Source organism: Solanum verrucosum, unplaced genomic scaffold, assembly GCF_900185275.1.
Source record: "Solanum verrucosum unplaced genomic scaffold, falcon-dt-bn FXZP01000103.1, whole genome shotgun sequence".
Lineage (NCBI taxonomy): Eukaryota > Viridiplantae > Streptophyta > Magnoliopsida > Solanales > Solanaceae > Solanum > Solanum verrucosum.
This window is the reverse complement of record NW_026020048.1, coordinates 8,073,794-8,089,775: the sequence shown is the minus strand read 5'-3', so window position 1 is coordinate 8,089,775 and position 15,982 is coordinate 8,073,794. Positions and strand designations below refer to the sequence as shown.

Here is a 15,982-nt window from a genome sequence, read left to right as displayed (position 1 = left end):
ATTCAAGAATAAATAAATATTTATGATTTAATATATGTTATATTGCGTGTAAATTCAAAGAACTAGGACACTAAAGTTTGTTTTTTTCATCCGAAATATATGACTAGAGTAATATCTGTTAAAAGAAGTGGAAAAAAAAAATCAATCTTTGGAGTCTCTTAGCCAAAAACCCCTAATAGCAGAAACACAGAAAGAAGCAAAGCAAAGCACAAAGAGTGGAAGACGAATGGAGGGAAGTTGTCTAACATTTAGCACAGCTTTGGCACCAGCAAGACCTTCAACATGCCTTCATTACAATTCTACTTTTGTTAAACAATTTCAGACAAATACTATCACACCAAGAAGAGGATTATCAGTAAAAGCATCGACCCACAACTTTTCTACATCCAAGCCGACTTTATCGAGGAACTGGGATGTTTCCAATTACTCAAAAGCCCCTGCTTGGATGCCCAGATTTGAAGAACTTGATACCACCAATATGCTTCTTCGTCAAAGGATTATCTTCTTGGGTTCTCAGGTTCGAACTAATTTAATTAAGATTTGGGGTTTTGGGGTTTTGTTTAATTCACCCTTAATTGACCATATACTGATTATTTTTCTTATTGGTTCTGTATTCCATTCTGCTTAGCTTAATAGTGTCAGGTTGCCACTGTTCTAGTAAAGATTTGATTTTTTTTGTTCTTTTGGGGTTTTCTAATTCATTCTGGCATTATGTGTAATCAAGATTTTAAATTTGTACTTGGTTTATTTAATTGGTCATGTATGAATTAGTTTTTTTATTCTTTGTTAATTTTACTGCAGCTTGCTTGATTTAATTAGTATTGCTTGGAGAATGTGTCACAGGCTCACAAAAGGATTTGTTTTTTTTCTTAGATGGTTTTTTCGTGTTTATTGCTAATTCACATTAGTCGATTGGCCAAACAGATGGTGTTTCGTTCTGCATGAACATTCTTTTCACGTGATTTGTTATTGAATGGTCAGTGCATGATATATGTTATATGTGGTTGATTACTTTGTGTTTAGAACGTGGCAGAGAGAAACTATCTTATATTTCAATCATAGAACTGTGGAGTTGTTTCTAATACTTGGGGAATTATTTGGTATTGAACAGGTAGATGATATTACTGCGGATTTTATTATAAGCCAGCTATTAATTCTTGATGCAGAAGATGATAAAAAGGACATCAGATTGATCATTAATTCACCTGGTGGTTCAGTAACTGCTGGTATGTCTAAATGGTTCATTTACTTTGGTTGCATCTGATGCTATCCTTTTCTTTGCTTACTTAAATCCTTGGTGTTTGTAAAGGTGACATAAAACTGATTTAATTTGTTGTTAGCTTGAACGGTGAATTTTCTCCCTTTTTTTGTTTATTAAATATGAACAACGTGCCAAGTAATTGCTTGTTAAAAACTCTTTTGGCTTCTGAATGATTTTAGATAGAGATTAGAAGGAGAATAACACCTTATAATACTTTTCTACTCTCCATCACTTCTTGCCCACTGTGCTAATAAACACAACTGATGTATTATTTTTTATAGGAATGGGAATATATGATGCGATGAAAATGTGCAAGGCTGATGTTTCGACTATCTGCATGGGATTGGCTGCATCCATGGGTGCGTTTCTCTTGGCTTCTGGCAGTAAGGGAAAGAGGTACTGCATGCCAAACGCAAAAGTGATGATCCATCAACCACTTGGAACTTCTGGTGGTAAAGTATGTGCTTACACTTTGCTTTACTCAACAATTTCATGATATCTTACAGTAGTGTTTTGCTTTTGTTTGACACTTCTTTGAGAGAAACCTAAGTTATGCAAGGGCTTCTGATGGTTCAACTTTGATTCACTTCTATTTGTTTGCTCTAATTGAGCTGCTTTTCTGAAGCTTTTTGAATTTTCTTATGCTACACAAATATCAAAACACCCAAAGGCTTTTCTTGCCAGGATTTTCTATCTAATGATAGAGGAGACTTTCTTGACTGAAGGGTTCTAATGTACAACAGTGTTCTTTTCTACACTGAGTCATCACTGCATCCTGAGTTCCTGATTCTGCAAGAACTTTTATTCGCTGATTTATGAACAATTTTCAACATTTGAAATTGGTCATTTCAGGAGACAAATGTTCTTCTGATTTTTTATTTTTTATTTTTATGACAAGGGAAACCGCAGCCGCTACCCTTCGGGCTTCGGGTGTATTCTTCTGATCTTTTTTAAAGCTGTGTCTCATACTATAGAGACCAAAAAATCATTCTGTTCTCCCCCTCCTATCCTGCAATTCATAAAAATTTGAAACATCCTTGTTTTTTAGACTCACTGCTCACTAGTTGACCTACTTGTCAGTATTATCTCATTCTATTCAATTTATCTTTCTGGAGCATATCAAAAGTCATATCACTGACGTCCATGAGTTATGTCTGAGATTGCTATGTCTTACTTTTGATATGCTCAGTCAATTGCTAGTGCCTCTCCCTGCAGCATTTCAGTTGCTGGAATGGATTGCTGTAGAGTCTGAACAACATGTAATAATACCAACTTGACTGATTGCAAGATTGATCCTAAATGTGTTCGGCATATAGTTAATAGTTTATTGGTCTAACTAACTCATTCCCCTAGATGCAAAAATATATTAGAGATCCCCTCTTTCGCTCCCCTTTCAGGTCTCCCGCAGTCAAAATGTTGGGGGCTGTCCGCTCAAAATGGGGTTAAAGCTTTTGCTTTACATTTATGCTAGTAATGGGTGTATGCACATACGACATGCATGATATAGTCAGTTTTCAGGCGTAGTGTTTGAGCTTTCATTGGCCATGTTTAAATTTAGACATTCAAGCTAGTCATCTACTGTATGAGTATCACAGAAGTTCAGTCACATTTATACCTGATGGCTTGAACTTCTACTCAACTCTGAATTGGTTCTGTCAGATTCTTTAGCAGTTTTTCAGGACTTACTGGGTCCACTGACTATATTTTCAATAAGGAAGACAAAGCATAAACCTCATGTGAGTTCTGTAATAATATTTTGGCTAGCGAAGCTAATGATATTTTATTGAATTAATTAGATTCAGATCCACAGAAATTAGATGCCAGAAGCTTGGCTGAGTGATATTGAGGGGACTCCTTTGGCAAGTCTCATCTTTATAGGAGACTTGAGAGAATAAAGTCATAGGAAGCCTGTCAATTGAGCTAGGAAAATCACTACATTAGGGATTGTAGTTATCTTGTTCATGCACGCTTGTTGCTCACTAAAATTTATGGGCAGTGTTAAGTTTAGGAGACTCTGATTTTACACATAATAATTTATACAATTCCCCAAAACTAATTACTGAAATTCATTTAACTACTTTATATAAAAGTTCTAGTATTGTCAAGTATGTCTAACGAACTTCTGTGAATTGTGTTCAGTTCGTGTAAAGTATTTTCATCATGCCACATCTAATGTGAAGGCTCGATTTCTGTTTGTGAGAGTACATGAAAATTTGGTATTGTTAGACTTAGACCCAAGCCAAAGTATTGCGCATGCTTTGGTTTCATGTTGGGTTTGTGTTGTTCGATCTTGATTCCTTTCGGACAGGCAAAGTACACACTGGTCAGTAATATTGAGTTATGAGTTTGATCCAACAGGGAGTTGATTGTAACAGTTCTGAAATTCAAGTGAGTCAAGCCGTAGACAACGATTTACTTCAATACTGTACTCAGTGACATGATCTTCTACTATTTGGCTTAGTTCTTACCAGTCGTTTGCTAACATTTTGGCGCAACAATATCTATCTGAGTGATAATGTCTAATGTCTGTTTGCTGTATGTGTTTCAAGTACATCAATTTCCATTGTTCTAGCATGAATTTTTCCTAGTTTAATTGCTTTTTTGTTCTGTTTTCCCCTCATTAATCAAGATACTCTTTGTTTAATTTCATCTTTGTTGTGAGCACATAGGTGTGTCTTTCTAAATTTTTCACAATACTGTTTATATGACTTGTTATTCTAGGCAACAGAGATGAGTATACGGATCAGAGAAATGGGATACCACAAGATGAAGCTTAATAAAATACTATCAAGAGTTACAGGCCAGCCTTTAGAAAAGGTGATTATTTTAGATACCATTTCTTACTGTAAATGAATTTTGTTTGTACAAGTTAGCCGAGTTAACTCTGATATTTCTTTATATCCTTTCATTTCCTTTTTCTAGATTGAAGTGGATACTGATCGTGATAATTTCATGAATGCTTGGGAGTCTAAGGAATACGGGTTGGTTGATGCTGTTATAGATGACGGCAAACCAGGATTGGTAGCACCCATTACCGACGACGCACCTCCACCAAAAACACAAGTTTGGTATAAGTGGAAGGCCGAAGGCACCAAGAAGAGAAAGAACAATTGGCCTTCTGAAGAAAGGTTATTCCAAAATGATGAGCAGAGCAATGAACAGAAAGGTGAAGCTCTCAGTTCTCTATAATGTATAGGGATACATGTGGCCTTTTACAGATGTAGTCCTACTGAATTTGAGATGTCGTCTTGAGGATTCATTGTAGATTATTACTGTATTTTTTATATTATGGTCGACGTCAGTTGAGCCTTCTGTTGTACCAATGTCTCCTCTTAGTATTTGAACTGGTCCTTTATCAAAAAAGACAACATTTGAAATGGTGGATTTGCATTGCATATCACATCCTTTGGGTCTATTAATAGAGAACAGCTTGAATTGCAGATTAGTTTGTGTTATGTTAAATTGTCATTCCAATTTACGCGAGACTCATGTCAAAGCAGTGATAATTGGTAGCAATTTAAACATTGGTGTAACAACTACACAACTAAAAATTGGTTAGTATTGTTGTCAAACATATAGTTCTTATATGAATGATTAGATGAGCTTTACATGCTCCTTACCGATATTGATATTCCTTGAAAAGAAATTCTTTGTACCATAAACCAACGAAAATGAAGGTTTCTTCCACATTTCTTCTCTTCTCCAACAACCGGTAAATGAGAACAATAAGTTGTCTGACTTGAAAAATATTTGATGCATTTACCATACAGATACAGTAATCAACTTTACTGTTGTACAAACTTCTTCACTTTTCTGCATCTCTTACATAAAAAGTTTAAAAAAGAGATAAATAGAAGGAGAATAGCAGGAAGGAGAAAGTTATACTGCAAGAAGAAAAGCAAAATAAGAGGACATGCCAATAGAGATTTGGCCTGATCCTCGACTGCATTGTCGATCAATAGAACCTAAAAGCAATGTAGTGGCTTCTCTTTGAATTATTTCAAACTTGAGACATTCACCCCCAAAATACTTTTGAGTTCTCAGATAGAGTTGACCGTGTCACTGCTTTCATTGTCACTGCTGCTGCTTGCACTATCACTTCCACTTCCACTCCCGCTCCCACTCCCACTTCCACTACTGTCACTGCTGCTGCTACTGCTAGAACTCGAAGTATGATTCTCTTTTCCCTCTGCATTTACCTGAGCTCTAAGTTCTTCTGCAGCATTGCGGCCCTTGTCCTCATCATCATCACTTACATCCACATCAGCTATCTCATCATCTGTATCATTTTGGTGTGGGATATTAATATCAATGCCAGTTTTGAATTCTTCAACAGTAATATTCCCACCATTGGCTGCGGTAGTATCATCTTCATCATCATTCAGTATATCTAATTGTTCATCCAGGTCATCATACTTCATGTCTGGTGATGCAGTTGAATGATTTGCATGTGAAGATGGATACTCAGAAATCTTCTCATTTTTGGGTCTTGAATCTAGAAGAGAGAAGACAGAGTCAGCCACTACAGTAAAAGGCATGAATCGCGGATATGGAATCAGAAACTTCAGGGTTCCTTTGAAAAGGAGCTCCTAGGTAAAACAGACGAGATGTGTGCAGCATGATTCAATCAAACTACTGATTAGAAAAGGAAGAAAACATCAAATCAAAATATTATGTCACGGTCTCAGGGATGATATGATATAACTTAGCCTATCCTAAATTGAGAGATTCGAATGGTAGAAAATAGACTCCAGACAGCTCAAGTTTCAAAGGTATCTTTTGGTCAAGCTAGGTCATTGAGTCATTAGGTTCTATCCTAATAAATGTATTGACAACTGCAATTCAATTCCAAGTTGAGGCCATATATGCAGTTTGGTTGGTGTTAAGATTAAAAATAATTCCGGGGATCTGAGTGATCTTTTAAACACATTTCATCTCATTCTTATCCCGGCCCCCCTGCAGTTTCAATCCGTGTCTAATAGCAACTTAGACTCCTTCATTGGAGATTCAACCGAACATAAGGCAAAAGCCCCTTACTTTTTTTTCACCCTAACACTATCATACAGAGCTCACTTTGAGAAAACATACCTGAACTTCTAAAGTCACCAACTTCAATCCTTTCCACCTCAACCTGAATGAACATTAAACAGAATTTTGAGATATTGATGTAATAGTCAAAACTACAGAGAATATGGAAACAGTCAAACTAATAATTTTTCCCCTTTTCATTAAAGGCAAAAGGAAAAACAAACGCTGAAAGATGAAATATAAAAGGCAGCTACATAATATGAAAAAATGAGAGGTTGATGAGACACATCAGAAGACATAAAAGGAGTGAAAGACTTAATTCGGACCTGAATTTTATTAAGACATTTGTAGCCTGTAAAATTCACAATAGCTGGCCAATTACCAAATGAATGACATACAGTAATACTAGCATTTCTGGCAATACAATCATCTAAATATAATCTCAAGAAGTAAGTTACACAAATTCAAGTATGACTTAAACAAGAAAAACCTGTCACTTCATGCGCCAAGACTGCACTTTTAAGTCAATGGCAATACAGTTGTTGGGCAATAGGCAATGCACCCATTGACTCCAGACCCCACATTTTTCTGTTTGTTAAGTTGAAACAAGAAGAATGGGTGGAGATAGGATAACAATTTGTGCAGCGATAATGACTTTGCAAAGTACTAGATGTGTCAATAGGAACAGCGCACCAAGGACCAAGCATCTAATTCTCAACCAAAATGCATAACTACAACCACACACCCACTCATGCAGACATATATACATAGCCCTGTGTCATTTCTTCTGCTATGCATAACAAGCAACGGTGCAAACAAAGGTAAAGTGTGCTTTCATTCCATCTGGCTCAGTTTAGCATTTTAAAACTACGGAAACTCCTTGTTAAGATACGAACTACAATGCAACAAAAAATCTTCCATTCAAATTTGATATATTATTGAGCAAGATTACTTGTTGGGTCTTCATACAGAGAAGAATATATCATTGAAAACTGAGAGTTGCAAAGCAGGTGATGAAATGACATGTGCTGATTCGACGAGACAGGAAAAGGAAGCCGCAGACAATGTCAATATTGAATAATTAGAAATTAAAATGCAGATCTACTGATTGGGATGAGGTTTACCAAGGTAATATAAAATGGAATCACTGTCGAATGCCACGGTTAGTTATGCCCCAATTGGTATAGACTTCTGTATATCACCCAAATATTGAAGCATCCCTAATACGGTTCTATCTGGAACAACCTATTAAGTGGACTATAGATATAAATGCAAATTAAGCTTATTCCATTTCTTCTCGATGAACTAGTCAAAAGATATGTTCCATGACACCTAATCACCTAAGTAGGTGTTATTATCAGTACTTTATAATCTTGGCAATCCCAATTAGCTTGGCAAGTCATCTAGCTTCCTTGAAATCTTTCACCGGAGAATAGGAATGCTATTTCTTCAAATTGTAAGCATACAGTCGTGCACAGGAAAATTTCAAAATATCATATTGCGCTAAATAAGCTAGAAGAAAGCGAAAGTAGGTTTGCAAAGAACTCACTGGCACAGCAGGTGCAGGAACTGCAGGCTTATTAAGTGACTGAAATTTAGACCCTTTGACAACTGGTGGTGAACGCGTCTCTACAGGCATTCCAATTGGAGAAGGAGCAGGAGAACGAGAAGGACCAGGTGCGGGTGCAGCTGCTACTGCCGCAGCGGATTCTCCGGGGAGTCGATTATACCTCAACCGCTTAACTGCCCTATGCAACCGCTCCAACCGAAATGACTCACCATCAAAGAAAAGAACAGCATCATTTTCCTTGTAATCCTCACTACTTCCATCAAAGGATACCTTAGGTTTACCAGGCTGGTTATTTTGAAATTCAACAGAAATCTTATTGTCCTTGGTCTTGTGTAGTTTTCCAGGTTGGTTCTTATCAATTGAAGCAGGTTTAAATTCATCTGGAGAAATGAAAACAATTGCCATTTTACCAGAAAGATAAAATCTAACTATTCAAACAACAATAACATCAGGATAGCACCCAAAAAAAGATGTGAGGGGAAAGCTGTGCAAATCTCATCCTTTCGCCCATTCATAATATTTTCAGTTAATGTCAGTATGGCCAAATAAAACACAACTAACTAAACATTTTCTCCATTTCTGGCTTAGCATAAATATGTATCTTTAGATTTTATAAACACATAAACGTCACTGCACCTAACTTGCATCTGGAAATTTGTTCTTAACTTGTCTTCCACGAGAAACAGCATAATCGCAAAATAAATTCAACCCAATTGAAATAAAATTAAACCTTCCATACCCAATTTCAAAAACTACACATTAAAAAACAGAGAAAAAGAAAAGTTCGCTCCTCGTATCAAGATAGAAGACAAAAAAACTATGATCTAAAAGAAGCAAAAGAGAGAGATGTGGAGAACATACATCGTAAAGTACAGAACTTTGAAGAAGGTTGGTGATCTTTAAAGGAAGAACCTAGACTCAAATTGTACCACCGATCTGGCTGTGGCGCTGTACTTGGTTCATCTTTGTTGTTTATGTTTGCCATTCTCAGTAGCCTCTTGGCCGACACGACGGTCGGAGAAGAAAACGAGCAACGGTGGGTCGCCAAATTGTGTTTTTAATTCCCCTAATTCTCTATGAACAAAATTAGGGCTCTAAGCTTCTAACTGCAACATGTTACATGCTGTCAAAGTGTAATATTTATTGATTAATGATTAATTAATCTATTCGACGTACGTTGCACGATTAAATCATAGTATTATTTATTACGATAGAATTCGTATTAAGAAATATAAATTTTAATTACAGGCATATCGGGAATTCTTCTATTTGATTCGTAAATATGTTATATTGATAATTAAATTAATAAAATATTTATTATTAATTAATCAATGGACGATTTAATTATCGATTTAACTAATAAAATGTCTTTATTGGGGACAACAACCAACCTGCTCCTCTAGAAAAAAAAATTACCTTCCTTTCTTGTATTCATTTTTAATTACGCATTCTCTTAAATCATGGATAACTTTTAAGACTAAATAAATGATTTGTCTTCGACTTCCAAGTTAGAACTCATTCATTACCACAACAAACAACTAATGCAAGATGATAATTTAGACCAATCTCTTATAACATATTCAATCCTAATTATCAATTGAACACAAACTATACAAAAGAGTTCAAGGAAAAATCACTGATGTGTGTTTCTCAAACTAATAAGTGATAGTTTAAGTATGAAATTCATACTCTTAATAGTTTGTATATGAAACTAAAAAAAATAGATAATTTAGATGTGTTTTTGACACTTAACTCTTAAAAATGAGGCGATTTCATCAATCTACCATATCCTTTATTGGTTCTCGTACTTCTCTCTAAGTTCACTTTAGTCCAACAAGATATTAGTCTCTTTCTTGGAATTTTATGGCAATTTCACTTACCCTTGTGGACTTGTTTTGGGTAAAATTGCTACTTATATTAAAACACCAAATCAAAATGGAAAACACACTACACAAAGCATACTAACATTATAATTGAACGTTACACATGACTATCTGACATTATTGTCTACATAAAGTTGACAAGTTGGTACACCTGAAGTTTCCATAAACTATTGGTACAAGTTACAACTAACCAAAATAATGTTACTTATAATTTTCCCCCAACTCATCTTGGGTTGACTCTTATTATTTTCAATTTTATTATTAATTGTTATTTTCTTTGTTTCTACTATTATAATATTTTTCTTTCTACGATTCTTTTCTCTATTATTTTTAATAGAACTTCTTCATTATTATTATATTTCCTTTTCATAATTGATTTTGTTGAAGTCTATCAAAAATCTACCCATATTATCCAAATAACACTTATAAAATTACACTGAATATATTATGGAATGGCCAAGTATATAGTGTAACTGATTCACCGACCACTGCTTAAAATATCCACTAGGTCGGTTTGGAACGTTATTAAAACCAACCTTGTATAGGGATCTAAAAAAAGGTGTCATGCATGTGGCAGGTACTTTCTTTTTTACTTTTTAAAATCATAAATCTTGAAACTCCCTTCACCTTATAAATAAGCCAAATCAAATCAAATCAATATACACATATTCATTCATCACTCTTAATTAGCCTTTGATTATATATTTGATCTTTCCTAATCACTCTTCATTAGTTCAGCCATGGAAAAAGTGCTCTTAATTCCATCTAATTTTTCTTTCTCCAATCCCAAGAAATTGCTTATTCCCCTGAGAAGATCAAAGGGTAAAATTTCTGCTCATCGGAATGATTCTTGTGATTGGGATTATAGAGGGAGATTAGTGGATGAAAGTATGATTATATTAAGGAAGAGAGTTCATGAAATGAAGGTAATTGAAAGAAATTATGAGCCACCAGCAGAATGGATGGAATGGGAGAAACAGTATTATGCTAATTATGATGAGTTAATTTGTAATTTAGTAGGGTATTTACAAATGCAATTGTTAAGTACAAGACCTAGTTTGTCTCTAGGTATGTTAATCCTTCTAATCATCAGTGTTCCAGCTTCAACGGCCATGATTTTTTCTCATTTCGTCCACTTGACAAGTGTCTTAGTTGATGTGTTTTAGCAATTAATCAGCTAACTAGGATTTAATAGTACTTATTTTATGGAAATAGTGTAGATTTGGTAATTGTATTTTGTATTTGCAAAATGAATCTCATATATATAAATGTAATATGGAGTAATTAAAATTTGTCCCTTCTACTTATTTCAACGAGTTAAGCCAACACTTAATTATTTGGACGATATATTTTGTGTATGTGTAGAGACAAATGTATAGTTAAAAGTCTTAGAACATGAATATTTATATGGGTTATAAATTTCGGGATAATAATTGAGTTCTTAATTTATTTTTTCTATTTATATAAATGATTTTTCTTAATATAAAAGTAGAGTTTGGACTAAAATAATTAAGTTAAGTCGAACCCTAATTAGTTAATCTTCTAACTATGCCACTAGTGGAGGGGGTGGGGGATTAGCAATAAGGTATCATCCTTGTGAAAAATATTTTCTCAATGTCTTTAATTAGTTCATGAATCTTAACTATTAGCTATGCCAATTCCATCAATCGAAAATCCTCACTATTTTTGTACTATATATGGTTCGTTAAAAGAAAGGGGAAGGCCATTGTTCGACGATGATTTTGTCGCCAATTTAATTAAATGTGGATGTCACTTTTATATACGGTCATTACATACATATAATAAGGTCGAAATTGTTATTAAGCACTTTAAAATTTCAGAAAACATGCATAGTTTAGTGGCCCCTCATTATTCTCGTGGGGTTTTTGTTCTTAATATTAGACCAGAAAAATCACAAATTAGCAATTTGTTCACAAGTCATGTAACATAAGTACTTGATTACATAGTTGTACTAGTGAACATCTATTTATATTGCGGCTACCCGCTACCCTCATCTATCGGTAGTGTCGCATTCGACCTGTATTATTGCTCATCATCAAATTTGAATGTTAGAATAGAATATTATTATTTATTTCTCCTTAAGTTATATACTATATTTTTATAAGTATCGTGATAGTATTTTTTACATAAAATTCATGTTCTTAGTTTTTCAAGTAAAATGAAAATATTGATCTCTATGTATTAAAAAATAATGAAATAGGAGAAAATAACTTGACTTTTGAAAATTAAAATAAGTTCAACAAAACGAATTCAATAAAATTAGCTAGTGAAAATAAAAATTCAATATCGTATATTAAGCTCATAACATGTATTTCAGCAAGTTATTGATCATTGTAAGCATAAAAATATGTGTTTTTAATATGTAAATTTCTAAAATCTAGAGGCAGAAAGTTCTTCTAGTAAATTTTTACTAGGGAGCTAGGTATGACCAAGAAAATGATAATGACTATGAATAGGAAATTAGTTTGTCTAGTTTAAATTATTTCTTCAAACCCAATAAACACTAACTTCGATTATACTTTTGACAAAATTAGTACATTTTTTTTCAAGGTAAACCCACTAATGCCATATTCAGCACGTTATTATGTTCAGCCGTTGTAAGATTTGGGCTTAAATTATCAAAGGTCTAATGACGGAATTCTTCATCAACTTGACCTTGCATGTACAACCAATCAAATCATTATTCCGTAACAATAAAAAAGTATTACATAATCTTAATTTAATTAATAAAACAAATAAATTGAAACAGAGAAATAACGAGTTTCATATTTATTAAATCACACCAATTAGAAGACAAACGAATCATCCCTCCCTTGAATTAGAAGACAGATTTTGGACAAATCAAGTTTAATCGGTAGAGTCGCATTCAACCTGTATTATTGTCCATCACAAAATTTGAGTGTCAAAATAAAATATCACTATTTATTTCGCCTTAAGTTATGTACTATATTTTTATAAAACATCAAAACGTGATGGTATTTTTTTTACATGATCGTGAATAAAACTCATGTTCTTAATTTTTCAATTAAAATGAAAATATTAATCTCTATGTATTTTAAAATAATGAAATATGAGAAAATGATTTTGACTTTTAAAAATTAAAATATGTTCAACAAAATGAATTCGATAAAATTAGCTAGTGAAAATAAAAATTCAATCTCGTATATTAAGTGCATAACATGTATTTCAGCGAGTTATTGATCATTATAAGCATTTAAAAATGTGCATTTTTAATACGTAAATTTCTAAAATCTAGAAGTAGAAAGTTCTTCTATTAAAATTTTACTAGGGAGCTAGGTATGACCAAGAAAATGATAATGACTATGAATAGGAAAGTTTGTCTAGTTTAATTATTTCTTCCAACCCAATAAACACTAACTTCGATTTTACTTTTAACGAAATTAGATTATTTTTTTTCAAGGTAAACCCACTAATGCCATATTCAGCACGTTATTATATTCAGCCGTTGTAAGATTTGGGCTTAAATTATCAAAGGTCTAATGACGGAATTCTTCATCACTTTATCTTGCATGTACAACCAATCAAATCACTATTCCGTAACAATCAAAAAGTATTACATAATCTTAATTTAATTAATATTTAAGTAACTTACCAGATAAAAATGACATTTTTTTCTCCATTTCAATTTGTTTTTTCTACTTTACTTTTTAGTCTGATTAAGAAAAGAAAAAAGTCTTTTTCTTGCTTTAACAATCTTTCATTCCAAAACTTTTAAATATGTGACATGTTTAATATCACAAAATTCAAAAAAAATAATTCTATTTTCTTTAATTTATGTATCAAGTTAAAATAGGACAAATAAATTGAAACAGAGAAAGTAACGAGTTTCATATTAATTAAACCACAGCAATTAGAAGACAAACAAATCATCCCTCCCTCCCTTGAATTAGAAGACAGATTTTGGACAAATCTAATTTAATTCTCCCTTAATTAATTATCAATCAAGTTACTGTGCTGTACAGTGCCCGTCCCTTTCTTGCGGCTACGCGTATAGTCCCACACGTTGGGCCGACTCTATTAAGGACCCTTCACTTCTAAGACAAAGTAATTTCCCTGCGTAAACACAACAACTTCTTCCTCACCCCCCAACCCCATTATAAATATGGTTCACAAATCCACCATATTGTAATACACCAAAATCTATCTATCTAATATATGATCTCATGTCGATCATAATAACTACGCCTCAATCTCAATATAAATACACAATGACTTCATCTTCATGTTCTAATCTTCTAAATTCTAGTAAGTCTTTGGAGACAACTCCTTCAGTAGGCATGAAATTTACAAAGCGAGTGGTGATTAATGCAAGATTTGATCGTGGTGGAAGAAACAAGAATATGGTGGATGAGAATATGATTGTTTTGAGAATGCGTATTAAAGATATGAAATTGTTAGAAACTGAAAAATCAGGACCACCTTCAAATTGGATGGGATGGGAGAAGAAGTACTTTTCACATTACAACGAGGATGTTTGTGAAGCTATAGGATTGTTACAGATGTACTTGATGGAAACTAGGCCAGCTTTGGCTCTGGGGATGTTAGCGCTGATTTGTTTCAGTCTCTCCCTTTCATCTTACTTTTTGGTCCACCAAGTCATCCAAATGGCCAAGTTTATTCTTCAACCTAATTAACTTAGTCTAGCTCTAGCTAAATAGAGACGAATTCCGGATTCTGAATCTGTGTAATTTTATTATATGTATGTATTTTAGATTTATTTGAATATATATAGTTCAAGTCTTCAAGATAAGAACATGTAAATTATTAGGGTTGCAACTTGCACCTTAATATGCTTTAATTTCCTATTCAAGCTTACGCATTTAATGTTTTTACTTGATGTGCTAAAATAATCAAACTTTGGAAGGAACAAGCTAAGAAAAAGATAACGTCATTTTCATGCAAGGTCTCTACCCTCCCAGCATTAAAAAAAGAATTTAAAGACATTAATTAAAGGATAATTTTGTCAATATTTGCTTCTTTTTTTATTCTTTCTAAATTATTTTTAAAAGTAGAGATAATTGTTATTTATAAATAGTTGAAAATCCCATAAAAATAAAGATAGTTCCAAAAGAAAAAAAATCAAATAATACATTCTAGAATTTTAAAAAAATCATTCATTTTGATTCATAAAAAATATCAACAATTCATTTATATTTGACCAAAAAGAGGTACTACAATAAAATTGTCGATTGTGTGTTGTGACTCACTTGTGAGATGTTAGTTATTTCCATTGTTCGTGTCACTCTTTTTTTTTTACACGTTCCTTAAAAAGTCAAAAATAATAGAATAATTTTACTAATTACTTCTTAATTAATATTTTTTTTAAACTTTACAAATTTGTTTACATTGTTAAAAGGAACTAATTGTAGGTAAAATAAACAATTGAATTAATTTTATCTTTATTTTATAAATTAAGAAATAATTTTAGACAAATAATGTAAATTTGTTTACATTGTTAAAAGGAACTGATTTAAGTAAAATAAAAAATTGAAGTAATTTTATCTTTATTTTATAATTAATAAATAATTTAAGACAAATATTTACAGCAGTGTGAGCAACTAATTAAGTTGAAGAACTAATATGCAACAGTGAGTAGGGCTAACAATGAGGCGGGCTCGGTTTAAGCCTATACGGAGTGGGGCGGGTTGAAGTGAGTTTTTTTTAAAATTAATACAGGGTGGAACGGGTTGTGGGTATATGTGATTTTACGTGGGTTCAAACTTAATTTTAACTTTTTACATGTTATAAGAGTGATAAAACTTATTAAGATGGTTTCTTTAAAGCTACTAAAATATGCAAGATAGTAAATGAAAAGAGTTCAATAAAAAATAATACAATTTTTTACATGTTTTCGAATTGACCTCTAAAAACGAGTAATTTTTTGAGTCATTATCTATAAAATTAATATAACTTAATAAAAAATTATTTTTATCATAGTATAAATTTAACTAAAAAGAATATTAAAAAATTATGCGGGGCGGGGTGGGGCGGATTGAAAATGAAAAAAATTGATATGCAGGAGATATTAAAAAATTTATGGGTTAAGCTCAACCAGCCCTGCACCGCCTCATTGTTATCCCTAAGGATGGGTACTACTTCTAAGTTGTAAGTAAAGGTAAAAGATAGACAATATTAAATGCATTACTTGTACGAATTTAGAGCATGGTTGACATTGTTGCTAAAAACTACTTATTTTCA

General features: G+C 32.9%; 3 protein-coding genes across 3 annotated transcripts; 2 read left to right on the top strand and 1 right to left on the bottom strand.

Annotated features, from left to right (window-relative positions):
- Positions 1-211: 211 nt before the first annotated feature.
- Positions 212-4,642, top strand: LOC125822339 (ATP-dependent Clp protease proteolytic subunit 3, chloroplastic). Its single transcript, XM_049501732.1, has 5 exons — positions 212-517; positions 1,112-1,226; positions 1,543-1,718; positions 3,983-4,078; positions 4,184-4,642. Exons 1-5 carry the CDS (start codon positions 227-229, stop codon positions 4,448-4,450), a joined length of 945 nt encoding a protein of 314 aa, XP_049357689.1. The 5' UTR covers positions 212-226; the 3' UTR covers positions 4,451-4,642.
- A 288-nt stretch (positions 4,643-4,930) lies between these two features.
- On the bottom strand, positions 4,931-8,989 carry LOC125822556 (uncharacterized). Its single transcript, XM_049501968.1, has 4 exons — positions 8,721-8,989; positions 7,839-8,239; positions 6,350-6,392; positions 4,931-5,756 (listed from the first exon to the last, which is right to left on the bottom strand). The coding sequence occupies exons 1-4, from the start codon at positions 8,842-8,844 to the stop codon at positions 5,302-5,304; spliced, it is 1,023 nt and encodes a 340-aa protein (XP_049357925.1). The 5' UTR covers positions 8,845-8,989; the 3' UTR covers positions 4,931-5,301.
- A 5,003-nt stretch (positions 8,990-13,992) lies between these two features.
- Positions 13,993-14,418, top strand: LOC125822059 (uncharacterized). Its single transcript, XM_049501431.1, has one exon. The coding sequence runs from the start codon at positions 13,993-13,995 to the stop codon at positions 14,416-14,418; it is 426 nt and encodes a 141-aa protein (XP_049357388.1).
- Positions 14,419-15,982: the final 1,564 nt, after the last annotated feature.

What these genes read in the sequence shown, in the direction of transcription:
- LOC125822556 (XM_049501968.1), bottom strand. Translation starts at nt 8,844, where the DNA reads ATGGCAAACATAAACAACAAAGATGAACCAAGTACAGCGCCACAGCCA. An exon ending in AAAGTTCTGTACTTTACGAT is followed by an intron (nt 8,240 to 8,720) that starts GTATGTTCTCCA and finishes TCATTTCTCCAG; the next exon opens with ATGAATTTAAACCTGCTTCA. An exon ending in TGGTGACTTTAGAAGTTCAG is followed by an intron (nt 5,757 to 6,349) that starts GTATGTTTTCTC and finishes TCTCTCTTCTAG; the next exon opens with ATTCAAGACCCAAAAATGAG.
- LOC125822059 (XM_049501431.1), top strand. Translation starts at nt 13,993, where the DNA reads ATGACTTCATCTTCATGTTCTAATCTTCTAAATTCTAGTAAGTCTTTG.
- LOC125822339 (XM_049501732.1), top strand. Translation starts at nt 227, where the DNA reads ATGGAGGGAAGTTGTCTAACATTTAGCACAGCTTTGGCACCAGCAAGA. An exon ending in TTATCTTCTTGGGTTCTCAG is followed by an intron (nt 518 to 1,111) that starts GTTCGAACTAAT and finishes GGTATTGAACAG; the next exon opens with GTAGATGATATTACTGCGGA. An exon ending in TGGTGGTTCAGTAACTGCTG is followed by an intron (nt 1,227 to 1,542) that starts GTATGTCTAAAT and finishes TATTTTTTATAG; the next exon opens with GAATGGGAATATATGATGCG.